This window comes from Equus quagga, chromosome 14 (assembly GCF_021613505.1).
Source record: "Equus quagga isolate Etosha38 chromosome 14, UCLA_HA_Equagga_1.0, whole genome shotgun sequence".
In the NCBI taxonomy this organism is placed as follows: Eukaryota; Metazoa; Chordata; class Mammalia; order Perissodactyla; family Equidae; genus Equus; species Equus quagga.
This window is the reverse complement of record NC_060280.1, coordinates 31306109-31332846: the sequence shown is the minus strand read 5'-3', so window position 1 is coordinate 31332846 and position 26738 is coordinate 31306109. Positions and strand designations below refer to the sequence as shown.

General features: G+C 60.4%; 1 protein-coding gene across 1 annotated transcript in view; it reads right to left on the bottom strand.

Moving 5' to 3' along the window:
- The window catches only part of CAPN5 (calpain 5), a 54608-nt gene extending 28465 nt beyond the window's left edge, over positions 1-26143 (bottom strand). Inside the window, exons 1-3 of the mRNA XM_046638068.1 lie at positions 25982-26143; positions 10789-11032; positions 3654-3785 (exon numbers count right to left, since the gene is read on the bottom strand). Coding sequence (XP_046494024.1) covers positions 3654-3785; positions 10789-10953 — 297 coding nt within the window. The 5' untranslated portion in view covers positions 10954-11032; positions 25982-26143. The remainder of the gene's footprint in view (positions 1-3653; positions 3786-10788; positions 11033-25981) is intronic.
- Between the last annotated feature and the right edge of the window lie 595 nt (positions 26144-26738).

Sequence of the window (26738 nt, the reverse complement as noted above, 5' to 3'; positions counted from 1 at the left end):
GGGGAGAAGGTCAGAGGGGGGAAGGTCAGAGGGGGGAAGGTCAGAGGGGGGAAGGGCGGGGAGGAGAAGGTCAGAGAGGAGAAGGTCAGAGGGGGGAAGGTCAGAGGGGGGAAGGGCGGGGAGGAGAAGGTCAGAGCGGGGAAGGTCAGGGGGGGAAGGGCGGGGAGGCAGGAGGCTGCAGTTGGGGCTGGGCCCACTGCCGACCACCCGCCTCTGCTCAGCCACCAGACGCCCTGGAAAGGCCCACGAAAAGCTGGACATAGGAATGAACAGAGAGGAGAGAAGCAAGCTGGAAACCTGCATAAGTGATTGCAAAAATGTGTATTAGAATCAAAATAGGGGCCAGCCCTGGAGGCCTAGTAGTTAAGTCCAGCGCACTCCACTTCAGAGGCCCGGGTTTGGTTCCCGGGCACGGACTTACACGATTCGTCAGTGGCCATGCTGTGGCAGTGACCCACATAGAAAATAAAGGAAGACCGGCACAGATGTTAGCTCAGGGAGAATCTTCCCCAGCAAAACAAACAAACAAAAAACACCTCTATAACCCCAAATGGAAAAAAACACAAGAAGGAAATACAGAAAACCCTTAACACTGGTTGTTTCCAGATAATCAAAACCTCACGTGACTGTGGACTTTTCCAAATCCGTCCCAGTACCTAGAATGGTTACCGTGTGCTGAACGGACTGCTGTGTAGCTAAAGGGCGTGAACTGCTTACACAACAGGGGCAGGGCGGACCGGAAACCTCCTAAAGTAAAAAACAGCCGGCGCTGCCACCAGGCGCCTCCCCAGGCCCCGCCCAGGACTGCCCACCCCCACACTGGCTCTCGGACATCCAGGCGCTCGGGGGACTCTGCTCACTCTGCTCTCCTCTAGCCAGGGGCCCAGCCGACTCCTCCTGGGCCCGAGCAGCCTGTGGCTCAGGGCAGGGAGCGGCCTGTGCCCATGCCCAGGGCTGCGCCAGGCTCTGGGGAGGTGAACTCACCTGGCTTGGGCCAGGCCAGGCCTGATGGCAAATGCTCCACCTACCATCACATCCTGATTTCTGGTCCACAAAACCTGGCTCCCTCAAGTCCACTGCCCTGCCCGCAGGGGAGGTACAATCAAGTCAGGGAGACCACAAGGTGCCCGCAGGGTCCCATAGGAGGGGAGGCCCACTGCCAAGAGGTATCTGGCAGAACAGAGGAAGAGGCGGGGAGCCCAGAGGAGGGCCAGGAGGGGCTCTAACGCGTGCAGAGGGCCCTAAGGCCCAGGGCTTGCCTTCCACAGGCTCCTTTAATCCCCCCATGACCCCACGCACTGGAAAGGTCAGGTTTACACACAGGCCAAGAGAAGCAACGTGACCTGCCCAAGGTCACACGACCAGCAAGGGGGGAGCAGGGGTGCAGCTCAGGCTGAGCACCCTAGTTCCATGGAGAGAACAGGGTGGGGCAGGGGAGGCCCCGCACAGCAACGGGTCCAGAAAGTGAGGGGTGACAACAAACAGGGCCAGTCAGCAGGGACAGCACGGGAGGTGAGGCGCAGTAATGAGCCCCCCAGGGCCTTGCGCCTCCTGCCGGGACCCAGGGCCTTCACCACAGCAGAAGGCAGAGCGCAATGAGCCAAGAGCAGCCCACTGTGCCCCAGCCTCCCCGGGGACCCAGCCTCGCAGCCCTCGACACCTCCAGACCAAGCAGGCCAGATGCCCCGAAACCCTGCAAGAAGAACTTTCAGCCCAGAGACAAACACAGGCCTGCCCATGGTCACACAGCATCAATGACAGCTCTCTTGCCTGCAGATCCTGGGCCCCTTCATCCACTTGCTAGATGGGGAACTACACCAGGGGACAGCCCAGGGCCAGGCCCAGGCCCAGGGCAGGACACACAAATGACCAGACAGCCCATTCCCAGGAGGGGACACGTGGGCCTGGCTCGGGCCCCACTGAAGGCCCCAGGAGGCTTGGGGCAGCAAGGTGGCTGGGGGGCTGCTGGCCAGTGGCTAGATCTGACGATTTGGGGAGGGGCTCTGTTCTCGAAACTTTCTTGAGCCTTCTCTATGCCAGGCTTCCGTAGGGCTCAGCAGGAAGACATAAGTTGGACGAGCTCTGCCCGGGGGAGCTCATCTCAAGAGGGGAGACCACAGATAAACAGCAATTAAACGGCAGGGTGGGAGGCGTGGGGCCAGCCCCACAGGATTCCCACGTGCCACATCTGGCCTGAGCCTGAGCCCTGACGTAGCTGGGGGTGGGGCTCAGAGGCAGGGGCACCTTATTCTGGGCTCAGAGAACGGGGTTGGAGCCTGGAAGTAGGAGGATGACAGCCCCACATCCAGAGAACAGCTCCTGGCCCCGACTCTCTCTGGGCTGTGAGGCCCACGAATGTAATGATCCCAAGTGTGGCTCTCCGAGGCCCTCCCAGCTCAGACATGCCATGACTACCCACGTCTACAGGCCGCAGCAGTGACCTCTGCAAGGGCCCTGGAGCATGCAGCTACCCCACCCCCACAGGACCATCAGGGGCCAGGCCCCCGGGGATGCCCACCCCGGGTGGATTTGAGAGGTCACACTCCTGTTCAGACAACATGAGAGCAGGGCCCCTAGCATGGTCCCAGCCTTGGCCAAGGGCAGAGCTCCCTCTGATGATTGCAGGATGTCTCAGAGGAGAACGATCTCACGGTGCTCCTGGCACCCTGCTTGCACAAGAACACTCATTACGTTATGAATACTAATTATCCTAACACCGGCGGCTGCAGCCGCCGTCCCTGAGCCCCAGGCTGTGCAAGGCCCTTCAAATACAGCAGCTCGTTCCACCCTCACGACTCCCCGAGGGGGAGCTACCTGATGTCCTGATTTTTCCAATGAGTAACCTGAGGCTAATTATAGCTACCGAATGGTGAGGCTGGGGCTCGAATCAAGCCGGTAAGACTGAGATGCTCAGTGCTCTTATAGGATGCTAGCCCCGTACAGGAAGAGCAGGAAGCGCAGACATGAGAAAGATGACTTGCATTTGCTGGCATAGGAACCAGGATGCAGTCCTTGTCAATAATTCTTTAGACATCACAAGTCTAGCCTCTACTCCAGCCTCCCTGCCTCCCCAGGAGGGGAGCTCTGAGGGTCGGATTTAAAGGCTGCAATGCCGAGTGCCGCCACAAGAGGGCGAAATGTCAGCACCAGAGCCCATTCCACGAGAAACCCTGTGGTGCTGGTCCAGGGCCTCAGCCGCCTGGAACCATGAGTAATGCAACAGGATGGCCTGGACCACTCCTGCTGAACAAGTGAAAAACCTGAGGCCCAGGGAAGGTCAAGCACTGGCTAAGTCACACAGCGGGTGCTGGCAGGGGTCTCCTGGGCCCCAGTTAGTAGCGTCAGGCAGCATCCACATTTCACAGGTGTGTATCCTGCCAAGCAGCTCCAGGGACACTATGGGCCCCTGATAGCTGGGAAGGGGACACATCAGAATCCCCTTGGGAATTATACAGATTCCTAGCACCCACCCAGGGGTCCTAAGCTGGCAGGTGAGGGGAAGGTGACTCTGATGCTCAGCCAGTGCTGGGGAGCCCAGGGGTCGCCCCACCCCATCCCCACACAGGCTTCCATAAAGTCTCCCCTGCACGTTCAGGCGGCACCTCCCCGATCTGGGGAGACTCCCCAGAACCCCTGTCCAACCCAGGCCTCACCTTCTGCCACAGCGCCTCACGGGAGGCCAGAGACGAGCAGGCCGCCACAAACCAGCAGTTGCCCACCTGGCCCTGGTGCAGGTCGTGGGAGCTGATGCCGTCCACAAAGAGGCGGGGGTCCTCGCAGATGTCCTGCAGAGAAGCCGAGAGACCTCAGGTCAGCGCGGAGATCCGCCCACCTCCCCCTGTGGATGGGGGCCCCGCGGGCCAGTCGGTCTCCTCAAAGACACGTGCTGCCTGACGCGCTCCCCCTCCCCCGGCTGAGGAACTCTGCTCTTGTGCCAAAGGTTTCATGGGTGAACGAGCACTGTGGGAGGACTTCCGGGGGCTGGACCCTGGGCCCCCGCCTTCCTCCTCCCTCTGCGGTCTTCCCTGCCCAGCAAGGGCTCAGTTTCCATCATTCTCCAGCACCAGCAGCCCGGCATGCCCACCTCAGCCGGCCCTCAGGCGCCCATGGTCATGAAGTGGGGAGGGGGCGCAAGGCAGAAACACCCCAAAATGACATGTGATGAGTGCGAAGAAGGGAACTGATGTGCCAGGCCCCGTGTGGGCACATCCTCGGGCTGTACCATCTGACCCTCACCCCACCTGAGGAGTGCGGGGTTGTTATGCCATTTTATGGAGGAGGAATGAAGGTTCAGAGAGGGGTAGTGACTTGTCAAGGGCACACAGCAAGCAAATGCAAAGCAGAGCTGAGCAGACATCCCCAGTGCTCCGGGAGTGCCCTTTGTGTGCCCAAGGTGGGCCCAACAGGCCAGGCTGGGGCAGGGCTGGGCGTGAAGGTGGTTCCCTTCCCTCTTCCTAATCCAGGTCCCTTCTAGGACATGCACGTGTCCCCCTGTGTCCAGCAGGCCTGCCCCAGGCCCCTCCTCCTCTTCCATCAGCATCTTCATTCCACAGAGCTGAGAGAGAGTGACCGCTCCCCGGGGTGGGGCACAACGGAGAGTGGGGGGGGAGGTAAACCCTGAGACATGCCTTCCATGTGCCAAGCATCCCGCTGGCACCATGATCAATCCTTACATGGTCCTGAGAGGTCAGCACTGTGCCCATTTTACAGGTGAGGAAACTGAGGCCCAGAGAGGTTGAATAACATGCCCCAGACACACAGCAGGGGCCTGCCTCCACTTCAGCCGGTGCTCTCAAGCTAGTTCAATCACAACAGAGCTACTGAGGTCCTACCGCAGGCAGCCAGAAGAGGGTAGCAGAGTCAGGAAGAAGAAACGCAAATTCCTGCTCCCCATTATTACCATTTATTACTGGTGCAACTTTGGGCTAGCGGCTCAACCTCTCTGAGCCTCCGTGTCCTCACCTGTGCAAGGGAGGTAGATTATTATCCCTGCAGGGCTGTGTGAGGACACCACAGATCATGGAGGGGGAGCAATCAGCAGCAGAAACTGTGGTAAAAGGCTCTCAGTCCTCACAAAGGCTCTGGGACTCCTGTTGCCACATCTGCCTGAGAAAACCAGGGTCTTGGAGGGCCCAACGGAGGACCAGAACTGCCCTGAGGGCACCAGCAGCTCCAGGTGGCACCTCAGGTGCCCTACGGCCAAGCTGTAAAGCAGCTTCCTCAGAGTACAGATGCCTGAGTAATATCACCCCGGGTCACAGAGGCTGCGGGGCGGATGGGGCGGAGGAGGGCTCATGCCTCAGGAAGCAGCTGCCCGGGCAGAAGCCTTGCCTCCCCCCCTCCACCCTCTTTATCTCCTCCCCGAGGCTCTGGCCCACGCCCAGCCCAGCACAGGGAGCCATGACTTAGCATCTGCCTCCCTGGGGCCTGGAAGGGCAGACAGGATGGGGGTGGAGGGGGCTTCCTATCTGGAGGCCCCAGCCTCATCCCCACCATGGGAACAGACAGCTGCCACCTGGTGTCCCCAGGGTCTGCAGAGGTGACCTCCCAGCACCCCTCCCCTTCAGATCCTCCCACCAGGGCCCTGGACAGGGACCCCCATTCCACAGAGGAGGATGCTGCCCAGGAGGGGTCAGTGATGCCCAAGGTCACAAGGCAAGTGAGCGGACCGATGGGCCAGAACCCAGGTCTGCTGGGCTCCCGGCCAGGGCTCTCCTCCACACTGAGCAGCCCTGCCAGGGCAGACCTGTGGGCAGCTCCAAGCATCCCAGCCTGTCCCTATGGCCCCAGAACAGAGCTCTGACCCAGACACCTCTCCAGCCCCTGAGAGACAGACTGAGCTCAGGAGGCAGGAGTCCGGGTTCCAGGCCCTGCACTGCCCTGACTCCCTGTGGCGGGCAGGGACCATGGGCAAACCTGCCAGCTGGGAGGGAGCAGAGCGGAGAGGGCAGTCTGAGCCTGTGCCCATGGCCAGGAGAGGGGCAAGTCCACCAGCCCAAACCCAGAGAAACCACTCGAGGCTGGCGGCACCTGGGGCCTGCCTGGGGGCCAGCAGCCACCTCGGGACACCCAGAAGGGAACAATCATAGAAACAGCTCCTGATGACTGGGCACCTGCTGTGTGCCAGGCCCTGTGCAAAACAACCTGTGAGATGGGCACTGTTACCTTCCCCATTTTACAGACAAGGAAACCAAGGCACAGAGAGGGTAAGTCATTTGCCCAGGGCCACACAAGAATAGGCGAACTGAGATTCAAATTCACACAGTCAGCTCCAGAGCCTCCAGATGAGCTAAGATTTATGAGTGGCCAAGCCATACTTCCCTCATTTGTCCCTTGCACTTGTCCTTAGCCCAGCTGGAGGGTGTTTGTCCTTCCAGTTTTCCTGGGCGATCGGCCAGGCAGAGCACAGAGCTAGTCAGAAAGCTCCCAGCCACAGGCAGGGCCCTCGACAGGGAGGAGTCGGACTATGACCCTCTGTGTAAGCACAGCTGTGACATCTGGAGCCCAGAGACAGATCCGAGGAGGCTGCCTGGAGGCAGTGACGCCAGCAGAGCAGGCATGGAGAGGGCAGGGGGGGCAAGGAGACTCTAAAGGGGAATGTGGACTCCACATCGCCCCCAAGGCAGGATCCAGTCACAGGATCCCCTGGGCCCTCAGCCACCCACTCCCTTCCATCACTGTCCACGCCTGTGAGCTCTAGGGCACAGCCGGGCCAACTCTGCCTATCTCCAGGGTCAGGAATAAGGCCTGGCAGGTTCCACTGGGGCTGCAGGCAGGAGGCCTGGGAGGACGGGAGGGCAGAGTGGCCAGCAGGATCGGACAGGACAGGTGCCTGCAATGAGCCCTGGGCCAAGCCACCCCCTAGAGCTGGGAGGTGACCGCCCCTTGGGTCGGCACAGCCCTCTGCACCTGTGGTCATCTCTCACCTCTCGGCCCCTCTCAGCCCGTCAGACCAGCTCCACCAGACACAGGTCACAGCCCGTAACCACCTCCCGCAGGAGCACAACAAGAACTTCAGGTTTCTGGGCCCAGGGTGCAAACAGGAATGCGGCAAGAGAGCGGATCCTCCCCCCCCCGACCCCCCCCTCCCACTCTCTCATCCATCCACCTTCACCCCATCACCTCCCTCCTGGAATCTAAGATCCCAGCAGGGATCAACCAGACACCTGGGAAACCGGAGCCCAGGAAGGAAGCAGCAGGAAAGGGCAGCGTTCTCAGGGGTTAGAGCCTGTGCCCCACCCCCTCTGCAACACACTCGCCTCCTTGCCTGGCCTGCCTTGTGCTCCCCTCTCCTCCCGGCAACCCGGTCCTTCAAGGCCACCTGAGCACATGTCTGCAGGGCATCATTCCCGTGCAGGGCAGAGGCCCAGATGGCTGGCCTCGGTGCCAACGGCCTGTTTCGTGATATTAAGGGGCCTACTGTTCAGCACGGCCATGCAGCGGGGCCTTCTCCAGGGGCTGGTATGATGAGCGCGAGCCCCGGGCACAGGCTGGGGACCACCAGGCCACCTTGGGAGAAGCCTGGGAGGTTCCAAAACTGACATCTGTTTGTAGGAGCCCCACTTACGCCCTCCTTGGTTCCACCAGGAGCCCTGCAGGCCAATCTCCAGAGATGGGGAGAGGCAGAGTGTGGGGTGTGGGGGTACCCCCACAGGGGTGAGAGGAGACCCCTACTAAGGCCCTGGGCCTGAGGGAGGCAGTAAGTCCCCCCTTCCTTACATCCACAGCCTGGGGATTCCTCCTGAGTCACAGGCCTGTGACAGTCCCTGTCTCCCCTCATCTCCCTGGCCGGCCTGTGGGGGAGGCCAGCAGATGTTTACTGAACTGGAAGGAACAGAGAGACCATGAGCCTGGGGGAGCAGGAGGGTGTGGGCCCGAGGCAGGTGCCAGATGGGGCCCGAAGTGGACAAGGCCTGGCCCGCCTGCGGCGTCCACAAGAGATGGGCCTTCCCAGGCAGGGCTGGCTCTGGGTCCCCAACACAGGGTTGGCAAGGGGCAGGTCGGGGAGAGAGGGGAGCCAGGTTGTCATCTGCCTCCCGTGAATCTGACACCACAGATACCTCGAGTCATTTCAGCCTCCAGAAACCAGGACCAGCAAGAAGTACTCTCCCCATTTATGGATGAGGCAATTGAGGTCCAAGGAGGGGAAGGACTTGTTCAAGGTCACACCTCCCGTAAGGCAGGGCCAAGTGCATCTGGCTCAAAAACTAGCCTCCTCCTGCCATTTTGGGAGAAAGGAAGTGGGCCAGCAGCCAGGGAGGCTGGCTGAGGAGCTCCTCCAAGAACAGAGGCCACAGTACAGACCAAGTTAAAGGGAAGGAGCTGGGGTGGGGTGGAGAGGGGTGAAGAAAGGTTTCTCCTGGGCGGTGGGGAAAGCTGGCTCTTTGCTGTTTGTAAATAGTCAGGTCACAAGACCCAGAAAGTGACATTCCACAGAAACTCAGCTGCCTGGGGCCAAAGTTCCATCTCCTTGGCCAAGGGCCAAGCAGCTGGGAGGAAATGGTCACCGCACTGGCCTGACGAGCCCTACCTGCCTGAAACAAGCAGAGCCTGACTTCCTGCTCCACCAACCCCCATCCCATCAGCTGAGTGTGGGCTTGCCCGGCACACTGGCCCTGCCACCACCCAGCTGACATGGCTTACTCACGGACCGCCCATCACACCCTGGTCTGCACGTGTCACCTCCTCATCCAACACGGCTCAGCCGTGCCTTGCCTTGAACTGCCTCCCCACCCGGCATGGATCCCCCACCATCCCTGGGGCCCCCTCAGACGTCCCCTTCTCAACACCCGCCACCCCACGCCATCTGTCACTGGCCTCCACATCCTGGACAGGGGCAGCTCTGCTCCTGCTCTTTCAGTGTCTAGAAAGGACAAGGCACCAAGCCTAGTGAGGAAGGCAGTGAAGGAGAAGGTGGCGTGGCAGGACTGCTGAACCGGCAGGCAAAGGGACCCAGAGAGGGCAGGTGACTCTGCCAGGGTCACACAGCAGGGGGATGCTGAGCCCAGCCAGCCTGGCATTTCCTATCACTGCACCAAATCCAACCTTCCCTAGCCACGCCTCACCAGGCTTCTTCCAGAGCCAGGGGTCTGAAGTATCTGGGTGATGACCGGAGAGCAGGGGAGGGTCAGGACTCGGGCAGCGAGGGGGTGGAGAGAGAGGAGGGCAGAGAGCTCTAGTACCCCCTCCCCACACCCAAGGCCTCACAAAGGCCCTTTGAGGCTGGTCTCCTTCCCCATCTACCAGACAAAGGAGACGGAAGAGGGCGGGGGCGGGGTGGGGAGCAAGAGGCAGGAATCTGGCGGCCAGGCTGGAGGTTCTGGAGACCCGGGCACGGCTCAGGGGCAGCTCGGGGCTGAGGTCAGACGCACCAGGGACCCCTTATCTGGGGCAGGGGAGTGGGGCCCAGGGAGGCAGGGTACTCAGCTGGGAGGCAAGACCCCTGGGTCCCAGCCCAGCCCTGCCACCTGCTCGCTGGGCAGGCGGGGCACGTGCCTTGACCTCTCGGCCTCAGTTTCCCTGCCTCTCAAGTACCCCAGTCCGAGGCAAGACACGGGGCCTTCTGAGTAGGAAGGGACTTGAGACCCAGCCTAGTGGAGGAACACGAGATCTAAATTTCCCATTCCCCAAGCACCCCGGGGACCAGAGGGAAGTTTGTAAAATGCAAACCCGACCCTGGCATACCCCACTTCCCTGTCACACCCCGCTTCCGAGCACACAAGCCACAGGCGCTCTGCTGACCCTGGGCCCCGGGCTTCCTCTTCCCCTCATTCCCCTCCAGCGTATGCGCCTGCCACGTCCCGGATAAGCCCTTCACACTGTGCCTTCTCACCCATCAACTCTGAGATGCCTTCTCTGACTCCTGGGCAGCGGGAGTCTCTCCCGTCCCAAGCACCTCGGGCGAGACAGGATGGTCTCCTGCACTGAAGTCCCTCCCGTGCAGCCAGCTCTCACAGTGTCCCCAGCAGGGCCTTAGAGGCTGGGGGCGGGGGGGCTGGGCATTGACCTCCAGCAGCGTCCCCATCACCCAGGCCCCCAGAGGCACCCACTCTCACACTCAGGAATTGGGGTTAAAGAGGAGGAAATCACACCACGAGGCCAAACACTTCTCTTAGACACACCCTAGCCTCAGCGAGCAAGGCCAGGACAGGGGGCAGCCAGAATAACTCACCATTCTCGGTAGTAATGGTGACAGCTGCCCAAACCAGGGCGCCAGTTGGACTCTTCCGTGCATCATCACTCTTAATGCTCACCACAACTCCATGAAGTACTATTACTCCATGATGTACTATTACCCCAATAGTACTCCATGAAGTACTATGATTTTTTACTACTATTACTACTGATGAATCATCATCATAAATACTTTTCATTTACAGCAAATGACCATTTCAAATCATTAGGACAATAAACAGCAAAGTAAACTCCTTCTACTTGAATGTCACTACGTTTCTCTAAGAAAAGGTCACACCCACATCATCTCCTTTTCACCCTATAAAGCGCCCTGGGAGGAGGGCGGCAGGGCAGAGGGCCCCATTTTCCCCGTGAGGGGGCTGAGACCCGGGGCGGGGGCGCTCCTGGCTGGGCATGGCGGCCACGGGATTAGGACCGGTTCTCCTGGCTCGTCATCCAGATCAAACCCCGCGCAAGAGGGCCCAGCATCAGCCCCTCCACTTTCTCAGCCACCTGGGGCCTCGGGATGACCCCTCCCGGCCACCCTACTGTTCCCCGCAGACTGGGTGGGTCTGGGCCCGCTCGCCTCAGCTCCAGTTTGGACCGCACACTGACCTTGGGCCGCTTCCACCTGACGGCGGGCCCGGGGGCACCCTGATAGTACAGCGAGTCGTCGGTGGCTGGGAAGTTGGGGTCCTCGAAGAGCACCTTCCTGCGCAGACAGGCCCGCTTCAGGGCCGAGTAGTTCTGGTTCTCATAGGGCTTCACGCCCGAGAACATGGTGGCCGCTGTCCCGGGAGGGGAGGCGGAGACGAGGCAGCGGAGGGCTGAGTGGGTACGTGGGCGGCTCCAGGGGGCCCTGGGAGGACAGAAGGCAAGAAGATCATCACCCCTGCGGCACGCTGAGTGGGGTGCTCCCTGGGTGCTCCCTTGCTGGGGCCCTATGAAGGGAGCATCCTCATCCCCATCCCACAGGCCAGGAACTGGACCGCCCAAGGTCACATAGCTGGTACACAGCAGAGCAGAGATAAGAACCGACTGGCCTGACTCAGCCTGAATTATCCCATTTCTGATGGTTAGAGGTAACGCCCAGTCAGCAGGCCAACAGGCCGAGGGCACAACCACAGTGGTGCTCGGGGCCACTCTGGGGACTCAGCCCCTCCCTTCCTTTGTTTCCCCAGCCCTCCCAAGACCTCCCCGGGGCTGAATCAGACTAGTGGTGACCGGCAGCTCCCGGGCTGGGGTCACACCCACAGGAAGGCAGCAGGGTTGTCACCAAGTCCCTCTCCTCCAGACCGCATCCCTCAGTCTAAAGCGACACGTTCCCGCCCGGTGTGGAAAACCCCTGACCCGGGCACCCCCTCCAGGCTCGTTCACATCCATTCTCTTGCCCCCTCCCTCCAGCACTGCCTTCTTGGCGGCACTTCTGGAATAAACGTCTCCAATTCCACAGGGATCGCTCTCATCGCTTCTTAATCCCACTGACCTAATTCCCCTGAAGACCCCCCACCCCGACCCATGACCTCCCAATCCCCTAAACCCGGCTCTCCCACGACAGCCTCGCAGACCGCGGGCGTCCCACACTCCTCCACAGCCGCCCCCACCCAGGGCTGCAGGGGCTTCTGGGGCTGCTCCTGACCCCTCCCACCTCCAACCTTCCTTCCTTCGGGGTCCCCTAGAGGCTGCAGCAAGCCCAGTGGTCTGCTCACCACCCCCCTGCTGATGACCCCATATCCCCGTGTTCAGCCTGGACCCCTCTTCTGGGCCCCCGACTGGCCCACCCCCTCCCTATGAGGACCACGGGCCCCTCACAGACACCAATCCCAAATGAACTCAGCTCCTCCTACACCTCCCCCATCCGCCAGCCCAGGGACAGGACCACAAGCACCCATCAGACCAGGAGCCCCAGACGGCCGGGTGCACTTGGTTTGTTCCTCCTGCACACGCAGCCTCTGGCAGGGAGCCCGACACAGGAGGTGGCTGTAACGCATCAGCATCCTCCCTTCAGCCCCGGAGGGTCCAGGTGGTCCCTAGCCCAGCATCCTGAACCTTGTATTCATGTGCTGGAGGAGGGGAGGGCGGGGTGGAGCAGGAGCTGGTGGGGCCTGACGCATCAGACACCCTGACAGATGCCCTGACAGCCAGGCACCTAAATGACAGCCCATCTCTGTCCCCGTGTCGCAGGCTCCATCTGGGCTGCGGGCAGAGCATGACACTTCCCCAGTCCACTCACCCTGTGGCCCGCCCAGAGCAACTCCACAACCCTGCCTGGGTGCAGGCCCCAACTTCCCAGCCCGGCTGAGGGAAACCGAGGCAAGGCAGGTTGGCTTCTGGGGTGAACACGAGTTTGAGAGTAAGACTGATGTGGGCTGGTCCCAGCTGCACCATTCATCTGCTGTGTGGCCTAGAACAAGTCACTCAACCTCTCTGAGTCCCCATTGTCTCATCTCCACAATGGGAACAATGCTGCTTCAATAACTGGAGGATGCGTCATAATTAACCAAAGGCAGAGGAGACTGCAAGCGGGCCAGAGGGAAGAAGGAGAAGAGAAGTGGATGAGCCGCCTCTCATTGCCCAGAGAGCCCCTCACTCCTCCAGCACCCACCTTGGGGAAACCACCCAGCCAGAGGTTTGCGTGCAGTTTGCAAACAGTAACACGTAGGCCTTTCACTGTTGCCATTTTTCAGAATGGAGAACTGAGGCTCAGCGAGGGGAGGCGACTTCCCCAAGTTCCACGGCAAAGTCTCGACTCGAACTCACATCCTCTGACCTTGGTGCCTCCAACTTGTCCTGGTGACCCTGAAGCACGGCAGGGCGGCAGGGCGGGACTCACCCCACCCACACCGGGCTGAGCCAGCCTCCCTCAGGAATGGAAAGACAGGGAAGGGGGAAGCAGGAAGGGAGGGTGGCAAGAAAGGGCAAGGGTGGTGAGTGTAGGACCCAGACGGACGGCAGCTGCCGAGGGGCTGAGAGTGGTTTGTCCCCAGCTCTGGACCCACTGCCACTCCATCTTCGGCCCCCACATCCATACGGGGCCTGCTCAGCTGCTGTGTGATCTCAGGACAACCAATTAACCTCTCTGGCCTTCCCTCTGCCCAGGAAAGCCAAAAACCCTGCCCCTTCCCACCCACCCTCCTCGCGTTAGGGGCCTGAGGGGAAGAGAAGAGGGGAGCTGGGAGAGCCAGCCCCTGGGCTCCTGGCACACAGCCACCCAGGAGAGTCATTAGCATCACGGTTTCCGGCAGGACCTGCTCAGGAAGCAATTTAAGCTGAAAGAATTAAATCAAAGGAGCTGAAGGCAGGAGCCCAGACATCAGCTCTAGCGATTCCAGTGTTCAGAGCCCAGCGGACCAGGGAGGGGGAGCAAGGTGGCTGAGGTCACACAGCCTGGCAGGTGGAGGAGGAGGGTTTGGGCTGCCCTCCAGGCCACACAGAGGCCAAGGCTCCTGGCAGGACAGAAGGGAGGTTGAGGCAGAGAGGGGAAAGCTCGGCTGGGCCAGGCCTGGCTGGCTGAGGGTGTGACCCAGTTCAGCCATCCTCCAGCCTCACCCCTGCCATCCTGGCTGACCCTGGCCTCCTTATGCCAGACTGTTCTGGCCCCCGGCCTTTGCACAGGCTGCACCTCATGTTCACTGCCCTCCTGCACCCTCCGTCTGCCCCAAGGCCACCTCCCACTCTATCCATGGGGTCAACACCCCCGTGGGGTCACAGAGTCCCCAGCTTCTGAGCTCTGCTCTCTCCCTGTGGTTCCAGGCATAACCACTGAAGGCCATGGACAGACCAGGAGTCAGAAAGCTGGCTGCCAACCCTGCGCCTCCTGTCTGGGCCCAAGCCTGGAGCCGTGGCACTTTCCGTGTTCTGAACATCGTTACACTGTGTGTGAGCCGGGCACTAACGGGACAACCGAGCTTCCCAGCTGCCCATCAGCCTGCCCTCTTCCCTCCGCCCCTGCCAATTCCACCCCACCTCCACCATTCTCCCCCCTGGGCCTAAGCTTCTACGCTCTGAGCTCCTTGCAGTCCCCTAAAGCTGTTTACCCAGGGCCTTTGCACACACTGCTCCCGCCACACCCATATGTGGAGAACTCCTGGTCACCTTTCAGAGGGAGGCCAAGTACCTCCCACCTGCCCTGACATCTCCTCCCTCTGCCTACACCATCCTGGAACCCCTGTGGCAGAGCCTGTCATGTTCTACCCCAGCTACACATGACTTGTCGGTCTCCCAGCCCCACCCACACATCTCCAGGGCAGGGCCCAAGTCCAGCTCCTCTCTCTACTCCTAGGGTCCAACACTGGGGGCTGGATTCAGTAAATCCGTGTTGAATGAACCAACAAAGGTGACACAGCAGGAATTTCTTCAGGGATGGCAAAATCAGGCTCAAAGGGCAGCCGGGCTGCCAAGGGGGATCAGCTTTCCATGTCAGAGACACGCCCGCTCTCAGGTCTCCGGAGGGCCAGGGCCCACCTCTTCCCATCCAATCCGGCCTCTCCTCTCCTCCCCACCCCCTCCTGATGGCGGGGGACAGCCCGGGCCCACACCCTGCCGTGCGAGGGAGGTGCCCCTGCAGCCTCGCTTCTCCACTGCGGCCCAGCCCTGCTCCACCTCCTGACGGAGGCTTGGCTTTAGTTCCCCAATGTCCCCTCAGCTGTGTGACCCAGGGCAAGCCACGTCACCTCTCTGGTCTGCAAGGTCCTTGTCTGGAAGGAAGAGATAATGTGCCAGGGCCTCTGGGAGGGTCAAATGAGACCCCGGCGCACAGAACAGCGGGAGGTCAATATCGACATCTGGGGCACATCTACAGTGTGTCCAGACCCCTGCCAGGAAGCTTCCAACAACTCAGGGTTCTTGTCCCCAAGGAACTTCATTGGCTAGTTTGGCCAGCATACACAGGGCAGAATGGAACATGTGTCTCTTCAGAGGTTCCAGAAAGAGGGGCGCCAGGAAGCCTTCACAAAGGCCTGGCCCCAGAAGTCACCTGTCCTTCAGGAGAGAAAGGCCCTTCCAGGAAGAGGGAACAGCCCAAGCAAAGGCTCAGTGGCAGGAAAGTGCAAGGCAATTCAGACCCAGCCTGACAGAGTGAAGCCTGTGGACTGAGCACCGGGGCGTGACCTGGGTCAGAACAAGGGCATGGGAATGCTGGCCAGGGAGCTCGGAGAACCCAGCCTTCCAGCACGTCAGTCAGACCTGAGTGTGAGTTCCAGTTGCACCACTTGGCGCTGTGTGTCTTGAGTTAAGTAGCTAACCCCTCTGAGCTGTTATCAACCTTACCCAGCTCCAGCCTCTAAGGTGGCAGAGAAAGAAAGCGGCATCTGCCCTGGGCCTGCCCTATGGGAGCTCTGTCTATCCTTGGAAATGGTGTGTCCCTCCTTTCAGGAGGGTGTGGCGTAGTCTGCTGTTCCCTGGACCCACTGGAGGTGGCGGGGACAGCCCGGCTGTGCACATGGCAGAGTAAGGGCTCATCTCGTAGCAGGCCACACTGAGCCAGCTGCAGGAGGGGCTGACACCAGCGACCCTTTCCAGCTGCCACGGCCAGGGAGAAACGGGAGACAGAGTTTCAGTCCCATTTTGTAGACAAGAACATCAAGGAATGTGTCCCAAATCTGTAGCCTGTTAGGGGGACCCCAAGCTCCCAGACTCCACGTCACACCAGGGCTTCCCAAAGCAGGGCCTGGGTTAGTATTGTGATGATTTTCTTGGGTATGCTGACGGGGCAATAAAGAAGTCAGCCAGAAAGTTACTCCCCGTCCACGCCTCTCTCAAGGAGAACTCCCTGCCTTGCCCACCTACCTAACAAAGGAGGAGCAGCCTCAGGCCCAGAGCAACAGCACCCAGCTGGGACTGAATGGATTTTTCTGTTGTTTTTGCTTTTAAGACTCTTCAATTACCTTGTATGTGTAGGAAGTAATACTGACTTTCTATTCACAGCAGACACACAGCTTCCTTTAAGAAATATTAAGGAAAAAGGAAGCTGATTTAAAGAGAACTGCTAAGTTCCCAGCGGCGAAGGCAGCAGCCTCAGCATGGCACCAAGGCGCAGAGGGCAGGGGGCGGCTGAGGAAGGGGCCGAGACCCCATTCTGGAGCTGTACAGCAGGCACAAGTCACTTTACCTCTCTGAGGTGGGGGCTCTGCTCTAAGGGTGGGGTGATGGAGCCAGCACACAAGGGCCAAGGAGAGCCCAGGCCATTTGAAGAAGAACAAGCTGATAGCTGCTGGCGCTCACAAGGCCTGTCAAAGAGCTCTAGGAACAGAGACAGGCTGGTCCCGGCGCAGGGCAGACGTGCTGACCAACAGCAGGACAGAAGGCCCAGAAAGACGCCACGAGTACAAGGACGCCTGATTCAGGACAAAGGTGACGCCACAGTGCCCAGGGGAAAAGACGGTCTTTTGAATGAACAGTGCTGGGTCGACTGGCCATCCGGACTGAAAAGGATTCATCTTAACTCCGATCTCCCAGTCTCCACAAGAAACAATTCCACACAGACCCCAAATCCAACCCAAAGGTGAAACAACAAGGCTCTCTGAAGAAAACAAAGAAAAGAGCATGTCCAGATGGCCGATAAATAGGAAGAAAAAGTGCTGGACCTCACAATCATCAAGGAAATGCAAATTAACACCACCATGAGATACACTTTGCCCCACCCACACCCGGAACTGCTAAAGGGAACAGCACCGGGCTGGCCCATGGCGTAATGGTTGAGTTTGGCACACTCTGCTTTGGCGGCCCGGGTTCGGTTCCTGGGCACAGACCTGCACCACCTGTCAGCCGCCATGCTGTAGCAGTGACCCATGTATAAAACAGAGGAAGACGGGCACAGATGTTAGCTCAAAGCAAACCTTCCTCAGTAAAAAGAGGAGGATTGGCAACAGATGTCGGCTCAGGGTGAATCTTCCTCTAAGTAAGTAAGTAAGTAAATAAATAAATAAAAATAGAGTGAACAGCACCGTGCACACACACACACACACACACGCCCAAGCGGAGCGCCACTACACTGGGGGTGGGAACGTAAATTGATACAATCAGTGTGCAAAACTGTTTCACCATCTCTATTAAAGCTGAACAAACACGTACTCTACTATGCAGTAATTTGACTCTGAAGTATACACTGACCAGAAATGTGTGCATAAACTCAGCAAAATACATGTACAAGGTTTGGCGCAGTGGTATTTGCTAGAGGTGAGAATCAGAAACAATGCAAATGTCCACCAGCAGAAGAAAGGATAAATGTGTCGATGTAAGGAGTGTTGAACAAGCAACTGTTGCACGCATCTCCACGGACAGAGCTCCCAAGCAAAATATTAAACCAGAGAAGCAAAACTGCGATGCTATTTATATACAATTGAAAAGCAGGCATAGCCCATCTCCAGTGAACAGAAGGCAGGAGAGCGGCTCCTTTGGGGGGAGCAACTGGAAGGGGCACGGGGGCTCTTGGGTTCTGTTAACACTGCCTCTCGATCTGGGTGGTGGCTACATGGGTGGATCGCTGAGCTGCAGCCCGCGACCTGCACGCTGTTCTGCAGGTCAGTTAGCCTTCGATAAACAGTTAAACCAAAAAAGCCAGCACGGTGGCCCTGGGAAGAAGGACTGGCTGACTCTGGTGACCCTGATCCCCCCATTTCTGGGCCCTCCACAGCTCTAGCCTGTCGGGCTGGATCCCATACATCTGGAGGGACCTACCTGGCACCCAGGGGAGCGGGGAAGGAGCCCCAGGCTGGGTCAGAGCACTGCTCCTGGCCTGGCCTTGTCACCTCAGGCAGTGTGACGTTTTGCGAGCCACCTCCACCTCTCAGAACACTGTGGCTTTGATCCCTGGGGTGCCCTAGTCCAAGAGAGGGTCCACCAAGGAGAAGGTGGTGCCCCCACACCCCAATCTTGGAGGTCCAAGGTCTCCTCTGCCAGCCAGCCAGGGACCATCCCCAGGAGACGCTCTCAGACCCGAGGGCGGGCCCGGCACTCCGGAAAAGGACTGAGCTGCCACAGTGGAGTTGACGGCAGGGGGACACCCAGGACCCCAGCCGGAGGTCCTGGAACGCCAGGGGCAGGGAGTGGGCTCCATCCTGAGGTGTTGGGGGGCCGGGGAAGGCTGGCAGGGGAGGGACTTGAGATCCAGCTGGCTGCCACATGGAGAACACACTGGAAAAGGACAAGACTAGAGCAGAAAAACCAGAAGGCAGGCCGTAGGACTTGAGCCGGCACGCTCACGTGTGAATGGTGAGCAGAGGTTCCAGCGCCGCAGGGAAAGGAGACTCAACTCTACCTGGCGGCCAGCCAGCTGTGGGGGAGAAAGGGAGAAGGCAGGAGGGCCGCTAGGATCCCCCACACTCCACTGCGGGCACCCGTCGTGCAGCACGGGCAGCAGGGCCCCCTCCCCTCTGCCACATGGTCAGGGGAGGGCTGAACAGCTGTCTCACAGTTCAGGGCTGGCCCTGAGGTGACAAGCAGGGGTCAGGTCCTCAAGGCAGTCCCAGGGGAGGAGGGGCAGAGGTGGGGACACAGACCAAGAACTAATCAGACGCTGTGGTCAGTGCTCCCAGGAGCGAGGCATGTGGTGGGCAGGGTTATGGGAGGAGAAGAGTGGGGCGGCTCTTCAGGACGGAACCTGAGCAGACCCTGAAGGCTGGGCCGGGAGGGCAGGAGGGACGCGCTCCAGGCAGCGGGACGGTGGGAGAGCACCAGGGAACACCCAGGGCCCGGGGTGGAGCTGAGAGGGGAAGGCTGGCAGGCCCAGCTCTGCAGGCTCTAGCTAAGGCACAGGGGGGCCGGGGGAGGGGGCACTAAGGGTCAGATGCTGAGGAGAGGGGCTGAGGCGGGGACCCGGGCCGGGGAACACTGTGGCCTGAGCCAGGCGGGAAAGGCCAGACGCTAGGGCCAGGTACCTGGAAAGGGCAGAGCCTCAACGTTTGGTGACTGCCTGCTTATTTATGTGTTTTTTGTTTTTGTTGCTATGTTCACCCCCTCGATCCCATACCTCACTCCCAGTCTCCTCTTGCCCCACAAGCCACCATTTCAGTGACACGCTTACTGCGAATCTCTGTGCCACTGTGGGTGTAATGTGGCCTCCAGGACCTTGCCTCCCCCATGGCCTGTGTCCTGAGGAGGAGATGGGGGGGGGGTGAGAGTGTGAGGAGGGGGAGCTGGGCTGGGGCCACCGGGGTTTCGCGCTCTGGGCTCCGGCAGCAGAGCTGGGGGGCCAGGCCCAGTGAGTCACTCCACCCAGTGCCAGGCAGGCTGGCACTGGGGCTGGGAAATCCTGTCTGTCTTCCTCCCCCCGCCTTATCGCTTCTGGCCGTGTCCAATCCAGGCTCCACCCAGATGGAACCGGCTCTTGCTCACACACAAACCCGACAAGCGGCTCGCCTACTAGGAAACACAGTGGACTTGAGGGGCAGGGTCAGGCAACCGGGGCTCAGGGTCTCTCGCTGGTCCCAGGCGACAGTCGTCCTGGGGCACTGATGTTCCCTGGACATGCATTTGAGGGAGAAGCCAGCCTCCGGGCCGGTTGTCTGTGCAGCCTGGCTGAGTCCCGAGGCCTCTGCCCCACAGCTGTTCCTCGTTGGGACTTGGGTCCGGTCCCAGGGTGTTGTGAGGAGGGGCCGGGAAGCCTCAGTCAGCTGGGTGTTTCCGGGAGAGGAACCTCCAAAGGTGTCATTCCAGCTTGGGCTCCCATGGGACGTGGGCAGGGACAGGAAGAAGCTGGGAAGCCGGCCTTGCTCTTGGGGCGGGGGCTTCCCTGGGCAGGCGGTGGGCCAAGGCTCAGCCTCAGGCAGGGCAAGCGGCTCAGTGGGTGTGGCACTGAAAGTCCCGAGCACCAGATACCCAGGGCAGTTGGTCACCCGCCTCAGCTCCCAGGCCAGCACTACGTCCTGCCCAGAAGGTGCTGCAAGAGGAGCACATGCAGCTGAGGGCCCCCAGCAGAAGCCCTTCTCTCCTCTTGGGGGCGGGAGAAGCATCTGGAGCTGCAGGTGCCAGGTGCTGCTGACTCCCCACAGGGGAAACAAGCTGACAAAATGTGACTTGATCAGGTCACTGAAGCCATCTCAGCTCCACTGCGCTGTGTGACCCCAAGCAAGTGCCTGCCCTCTCTGGCCTGCAGGTTCTCACCACTGAATGGTGGGGAGTGGGACACTTCTTGCTCTTTTCCAATCTGCAGGGTTTGTCACCAGGAGCGCCTCCTGTCCTGCTTCCTGCAAAGCAGTCTCTGCCCCAGCACCACCTGCCTCCAAGACTCAAGGTGGGCAACCTTGTGAGATGGTGCCCATTTCTCAGACTGGCAAACTGAGGCTCAATTCCTAGGTCATGCTCCTGCACAACCTCAGAAAGGAGCTGTCCTGTTCTCACAGGACCGACAAAGTCCAGGGGCAGGAGAGGGAGGAGATGCCTTCACGACTGAGCCGGGGGCCTGTCTCAAGTCAGGGCTCTGCTCGGCCCGGCCCACTTGCTCCCTCAGCCAGAGACAACGACCCACCCACCAGGCCCTGGCAGTCCCACTCAGTGTGCATTCCCCCATCCAAGCTGCCCCCACGCTTGCTCTGCACCTGGCCAAGGGGACAGCGAGGAGTCAGACAGGGCTCTGGCCAGGGGTCAGCTGGAGGAGGAGAGAGACTGTGACCCCAGGACCAGGCTGGGATCTGCCCTCAAAGGGCAGTCACTCACCAGACGTGGCACCAAAGGCTCGCGGAGGAGGGATCTCAAAGGGTTACTGTGATGTCAAGAGATGGATGAGGAATGTTCAGAGGACAATGGAACATTCTGGGAGGAAGAAACCATTTAGGCGAGTCTGGAGGACAGCATGCAGGGGACGGGGAAGAAGGAAGGGCTTAGCATAGAGATCCGGCCACTGCTGGGTTATGGCACCCCTGAAAGCCAGGCCAAGAGCTCGGGAGTGGACAGTTCCCAAGAAGGTCCGATGGAGAGGAACCCAGGACGCAGGCAGGGGGACGAGCCTGTAGGAACGGCCCCTGAGGGAAGCAGGGCCCGTGTGGCATGGCCTTGGCCGTGGGATGAAACAGAGACCCACACTGGGGCGGGGTCTACAGCAGGCAGGCCTGGGGCTCCCTGGGGGTTGGCTGGGGGCTCTGCCTCGGATGCACCGGGAGGCTCACTGCCTCAGAGGACGACAACCAGGTCTCCAGGTGAGCGGTGTGTTGGCAGCACTTCCATGCTCTGGCACTGCTCTGCACCATGTCATGTTCCTGCCCGTGGCAGCCCTGAATACCAATGTTTCCTCCTCCCTGTGCCCAGGCAGAGGAGGATGCAGAGCCCCAGCATGTCCCATCCACATCCTCATCCTCAAATGGGGAGACTGAGGCCCAGGGAGGGGCAAAATAGTCACCTCCTAGCGCCTCAGAGTCCTCATCTGTAAAATGAAGGTCTTCTGCTCGACTGGCCCAAGGTGGCCCACCCCATGCTCCCCTCGCACCCCTCTGCTCCAGGCAGGACTCAGCCTCAACGGGCCTTGGTATTCTCATCCGCACGATGGGGCTCCCAGCTGGGCCCCAGCCCTCACAGCATGATGGTGGGGATCGACCCCGCACAGCACTGGGTTTATTGAAGAATGTCTGAATTGAGCCACACTCCACTCCGAAAGGCCTAACACGCCGTCAAATGCAGGATGGGGTCTGGCTGTCAGGCAGACCCATGGGCACATGCTGGCACATCCCCCGTGCCAAACACTGCTGAGCTCTAGCTACCGTGACTCAGGCTGGGCTCCGGGGCCAGAGGGGCAGCAGGCCCAGGCTCGGCCCAATAAAGCTCCTAGGCTGCTGGGGAGGCGGACACAGAGGGTGACCTCACAGGGGAAGCCAGCGGCTGTGGGCACCCGGGAGGAGGAGGTCCCTGAGAATGGAGCCTGCAAGGAGGCTGCAGTTGGCACCTGTGGTAGCTGAATATTGGCCGCCCAAAAATATCTACGTCCTGATCCCTGGAACCTGTGAGTGTTACCTTATAAGGTCAAAGGGACTTTGCATATGTGATTAAGGATCCTGAGATGGGAGATTATCCTGGATGATCCAGGTGGGCACTAAACCTCATCACAAGTGTCCTCATAAGAAGGAAGTGGAGGGGGTCTGACTCTAGAAGAGGAAAAGGCAATTCCAATTCAACGAGGGAAGCAGAGATGGGGTGACGAGGTCACAGGAAGGCCAGCAGCCACCAGAAGCTGGAAGAGACGGGAAGGGATTCTCCCCAGAGCCTCCAGAAGGAACCAGCCTGCCAACACTTTGATTTTAGCGCCATCAGACTCATTTCAGACTGCTGACCTCCCAAACTCTAAGAGAATAAATTTGCACTGTTTTAAGCCAGTAAGTTAGCAGCAATAGGAAACGGATACTGTTCGCGACGAACAGGGAGGGTGGGTACGTGGCCTCCAGCCTCTCTCCTGCTCCAGGAAGTCAGTGAGTGAGTGAGGATGAAGTTATTCCTCCCTGAACTGTTCCAATGTAAAAAAAAAAAGTCGCCCCAAACTTCGATGTCTTAATCACCATTATTAGTGACAAACCACTTGGGTCCCACCTCACCCTGAATGACAGAAGTTACACTGGGACGGGGGGGCTGGCTGGGCAGACCAGCAGACTCTCTGCCCCAGGCTACAAGCTCCTGTGGTCATCGCCTGGCACACCCCGAGAGTGATGGTAAGCTGCATGCCAATGGATGGACTTTGTCTGCTCTGGCCACCAGCCACTTCTCCCACAGCTGGCCACATGCCCCACTATGGCAGAAAACCACAGCACAAACCCACAGGCCAGCAGAGCCTCAGCCATGGGCACCCTTACACCCCTCTCCCCCAGAAAGCTGGGGGGCCCTAGAAACCCATCTCTGAAGAAGTAGAATGGGGAGCGGTAACTCAGGCCACTACAGCAAGCAAATGCTCAGCTTCCACAACTTCCCGCGTCCAGGCCCGAGGGCTGGCTTCCTGAAACATCTGGATTAGCAGCCCAAAGGGACTTGGCTCATTTTGCCTTTAGTGAGCAGGGAAAGGCAAGGCCTGAGGCCAAAAGGAAGTGGGTGCTGGGCCTAAGCGAAGAGAGGTAACCCCAGGGCGTCACCATTCACCCAGGGAGCGGGCTGCCGAGGTGGGGGGCCCTGAAGGCGAGGCCTGAGGGGACCACTACCAGCCAAGGAATGTTTTAAGCAGGAAGGGCAAGGGGTCTCAAGAGGTAGAAGAGAGGGGGCTCTAAAGTCACTCAAAACACTTGAGGCCTTGGGGGCAGAGAAAGGCAGGGGTGAGGGGGCAAGAGCAGCTGCAGACAGATCTCCCCATCGGCCGGGCCCCACCCCAAGACAGCCAGAGAGCTGCCCCGGGCGCGGGGTTTGCAGACCTGCGCTCAGCCGGGGGGCCCAGGGCCCGCTGCTGAGCTTCTCCTGTGACCTGTAGGGAACAGGAGCCTTTGGGAGGCCCAGGGACTTGGTCAGGCAGATGATGAGACCACCACGAGAGGGGTCTGAGAGGTCACGCTCCCCTCCTCACCAGCTGAAGCTAAGAGGGGCTTCCACTTCAACAGGAGCGATCACATTTCCTTTCACCCTTCTTCTCCCACGGTCGGCCTCTCCTTCCTTGGGGCTGTCCCCCAGGGAGGAAGGGACTAAGGGATGCTGATGGCTAATTACTATGAATTGGAACGGCTAACAAACTCCATGTACTTCGTAAAGCTGTTTTAGTGACCCTGTCTACCTTCAGCGCTCTCATCCCCCAAACCCCTGTGGTTAGCAGCATTCATCCCCACTTTGCAAGTGGGGAAACTGAGACCCACAGGGGAAGTTCCCTGCCTTGAGGTCCCCTGCAGAGCCAACCCCGGCAAGAAAGAAGCTTGGACACAATGACAGGCCCTGTAGATAGGAGGGGTCGTGCAGAGAGCCTTCCCAGTGCCCACTGGGGGTCCAGGAGGGCTGCCTGGTCAAGGAGGGGCTTCAGGACTGTGCTGAGAACCCTTGGGGAAAGCAAGGGCAGAAGCAGCCAGGGACAGCACCAGCCTGGGAGCAACGTCCTGGATGTCGCCCCTAAAAGCCCTTGGGCCTCTCACAATCACTCTGTGCAACTCCTACCTCTCTGACTTCGTCCAGACTTGTCCACCGCCAGTGGACACCCCATCTCAGAGAGGGGGCTCCCCCACCCTTCCCCCACGCTAGGGCCCTGTGCAGCCCCTTAGCGCCTCCCACTCGCCCCCACCCCTGCTCTGGGAACCCCTATCACATCGCCTCTTCCCGTGCCAAGCCTGGCCCAGGGTGGGGTGCTGGGGAGCGGGCCTCCCCCTGCTCGGGCTCCACAGCAACCCACCCACTGCAGTAGCCGAGGACGACCCTTCTCAGACACACTCCAGACTACTGAGTGCCGCTCCCCACACTGCCAGTCAGTCTCACAGCCCCAGGCCTTTCCCCGCCTATCCCCGGGCCTGCAGCGCCCTGCCGGTTCTCTTCTGCTCGGTGAACTTTCCATCCTTCCTTCGGCTCAGCGCCCATGGATCCAGGGGAAATCTCCCCAGCTCCCAGGCAGACACTGGCCCTGCCTGGGGCTCCAGCACGGGGTGCAACTCTGGGCAGAGGCTTATCTGTTGACCCATCTGCCTCACCAGTCAGAAGAGAGGGCGCCCCAGGGCAATGACCCCGCCTGAGCACCACTTTGTCCTGGCACCCAGCTCCAGACTGGGCTGAAGCAGCAGCAGCTGGGCCTGACCCTACCGCGCCCAGTCCCTCAGCAGGGAAAGCAGCCAGGCTTCCCCATCCCCACCCCTAGACTCTGGGGAATGGAGCAAGGACCAGACCCAAAGACCCTGGGCAGGGGCGGGGTGGTGGGGGGAGGGTGTCTCAATCCCTGCAGCAGAACACAGTGGTCCCCCAGGAGGCCTCACACTCATAGACTAGACTGAGTCCCACCCTCAAACCCCTCTCTTCCAGGAAGTCTGCTCAGATTTCTCCCTCCCTAGAATCCGAGGAATATGCCCTTGGCACTTCTCTCTCCAACCCTGGTGCAGGGAGAAGATTCTGGCTTGAAAGCCAGGCTGACCCAGGTTCAAATTCTGGCTCAGCAGCCCTGAGAGAGAGAAAGGAGCTCACTTCACCCCTCTGTGCCCGCCCTCCTCATCCCTGTGGGGTCTGGCGCTGAATCCCACTACAGGAAATGAAGCTGGGAGAGAACTCGGCACCTGTTACTGACCATCTGTCCCGCTTCACCTCTGGAGCCCACGCCCCTCTCCACGGACCCCCAGCTCTGAAGGGCGGAGGCAGGATCAGAGAAGCCCAGGATCCATTCTCTCCCAGATCTCCTCGCCTCCCCCCGCCCCCCTCACACACACACCCAAGGCCAGCAGCCCCGAAAAAGGGCCCCTATTCCACCCGAGAGGAGGGCCAGGAAGGGACTCGGCCTTGGCCTTAGCCCCTTTCCCAAGCCTCCAGGGACGGGGGATGGGGGCACCCAGGAGGGGCTGTGGAATCGAATGGGTGGAGGGCTGGGAAGGGAACAGGAGAGGGAAATTGTGAGGAAGAGAAGGGGAAGAGCAGGTCAAGCCCCGGGGGTTAAACCCCAGCGCGTCTGAGCTAGGAAACGGACTCTGGGGGGCCCTTCGCCGCGGGGCGGGGGTGGGGATGGGGACGAACCCCGGGGCAGCGGCGGATGCCCGAGGCCCCCGCCCCCCTAGGGCTGAAGGCCAGCGCTCACCTCCTTCCTCCCCTGGCTGCGGGATGTGCACCCCCCACACCGCCTCATGCCCACAGGGCACACGCACTGGCCCGCGCTGCAGCGGCACACACACCCCCGAAACACACACACGAACACACGCGCGGCCGCACACGCCTCCCTCTGCGCAGCGCCTCCTACCTGCCGCGCCGCCGTGGATTGAGCCAGACTCCGGGGATGCAGGGCACGGCGCGGGCGCTGGAGCCGAGGCTGGACCGGTCCGCGCGACGGATCCGCTGGGGCTGGCCCGGATCCGCTGGGGCTGGCCTGGGGCCGGGGCCGGGGCTCAGACTCCCCAGCTGCGGTCCGCCCCGCCCCGCGGCCTCCGCCCATTTGGGGACAGAGGCGTGGTCTCCAGTGGGTCGGGAGGGCCGGGACCGCTGCGCATGCGAACTGGCGCCAGGCTGTGGCGAGAACCGGCTGGGAGATGGCTGCTGTGTTCCCGCTGGGGAGTAGGAGGCGGATTTGGGGCCCGCGCGGTTCATCTGGACCCCGCTCTGCTCGGTCAGGCCCCGGTTCTCCCTCCCTTCCTCCCAGCCCCGCTCTGTCCGCTGTGCAATACTCTGGGAGCCCCCCAGGGCCCAGCCCAGCTCGACAGCTGGCCGAGGAAGGTTCTGTGCGAGCCCCGCAAAAGGCTTGCAGGCCGGCGAGCTTTGGACCTGCATCTCGAACAGTGAGCCCGGCTGGGCCCAAGACAGGGGGCTGGGAAAAGAAGGACTTGAAAAGGCGAGCGCCCATCTCGTCCCCATCTCCATGTCCACATCCGTCCCCAAGGTTCGGGATGGAGGATGGGGACCCAGACCCCAGAGGCTCAAAGAGGGCCCGTGTCAGATGGGGAAAAGTGGCTCGGGTCCCACAGTGAGCATTTACCCGTGCTGTGTTAGGATGGCGGCAGGAG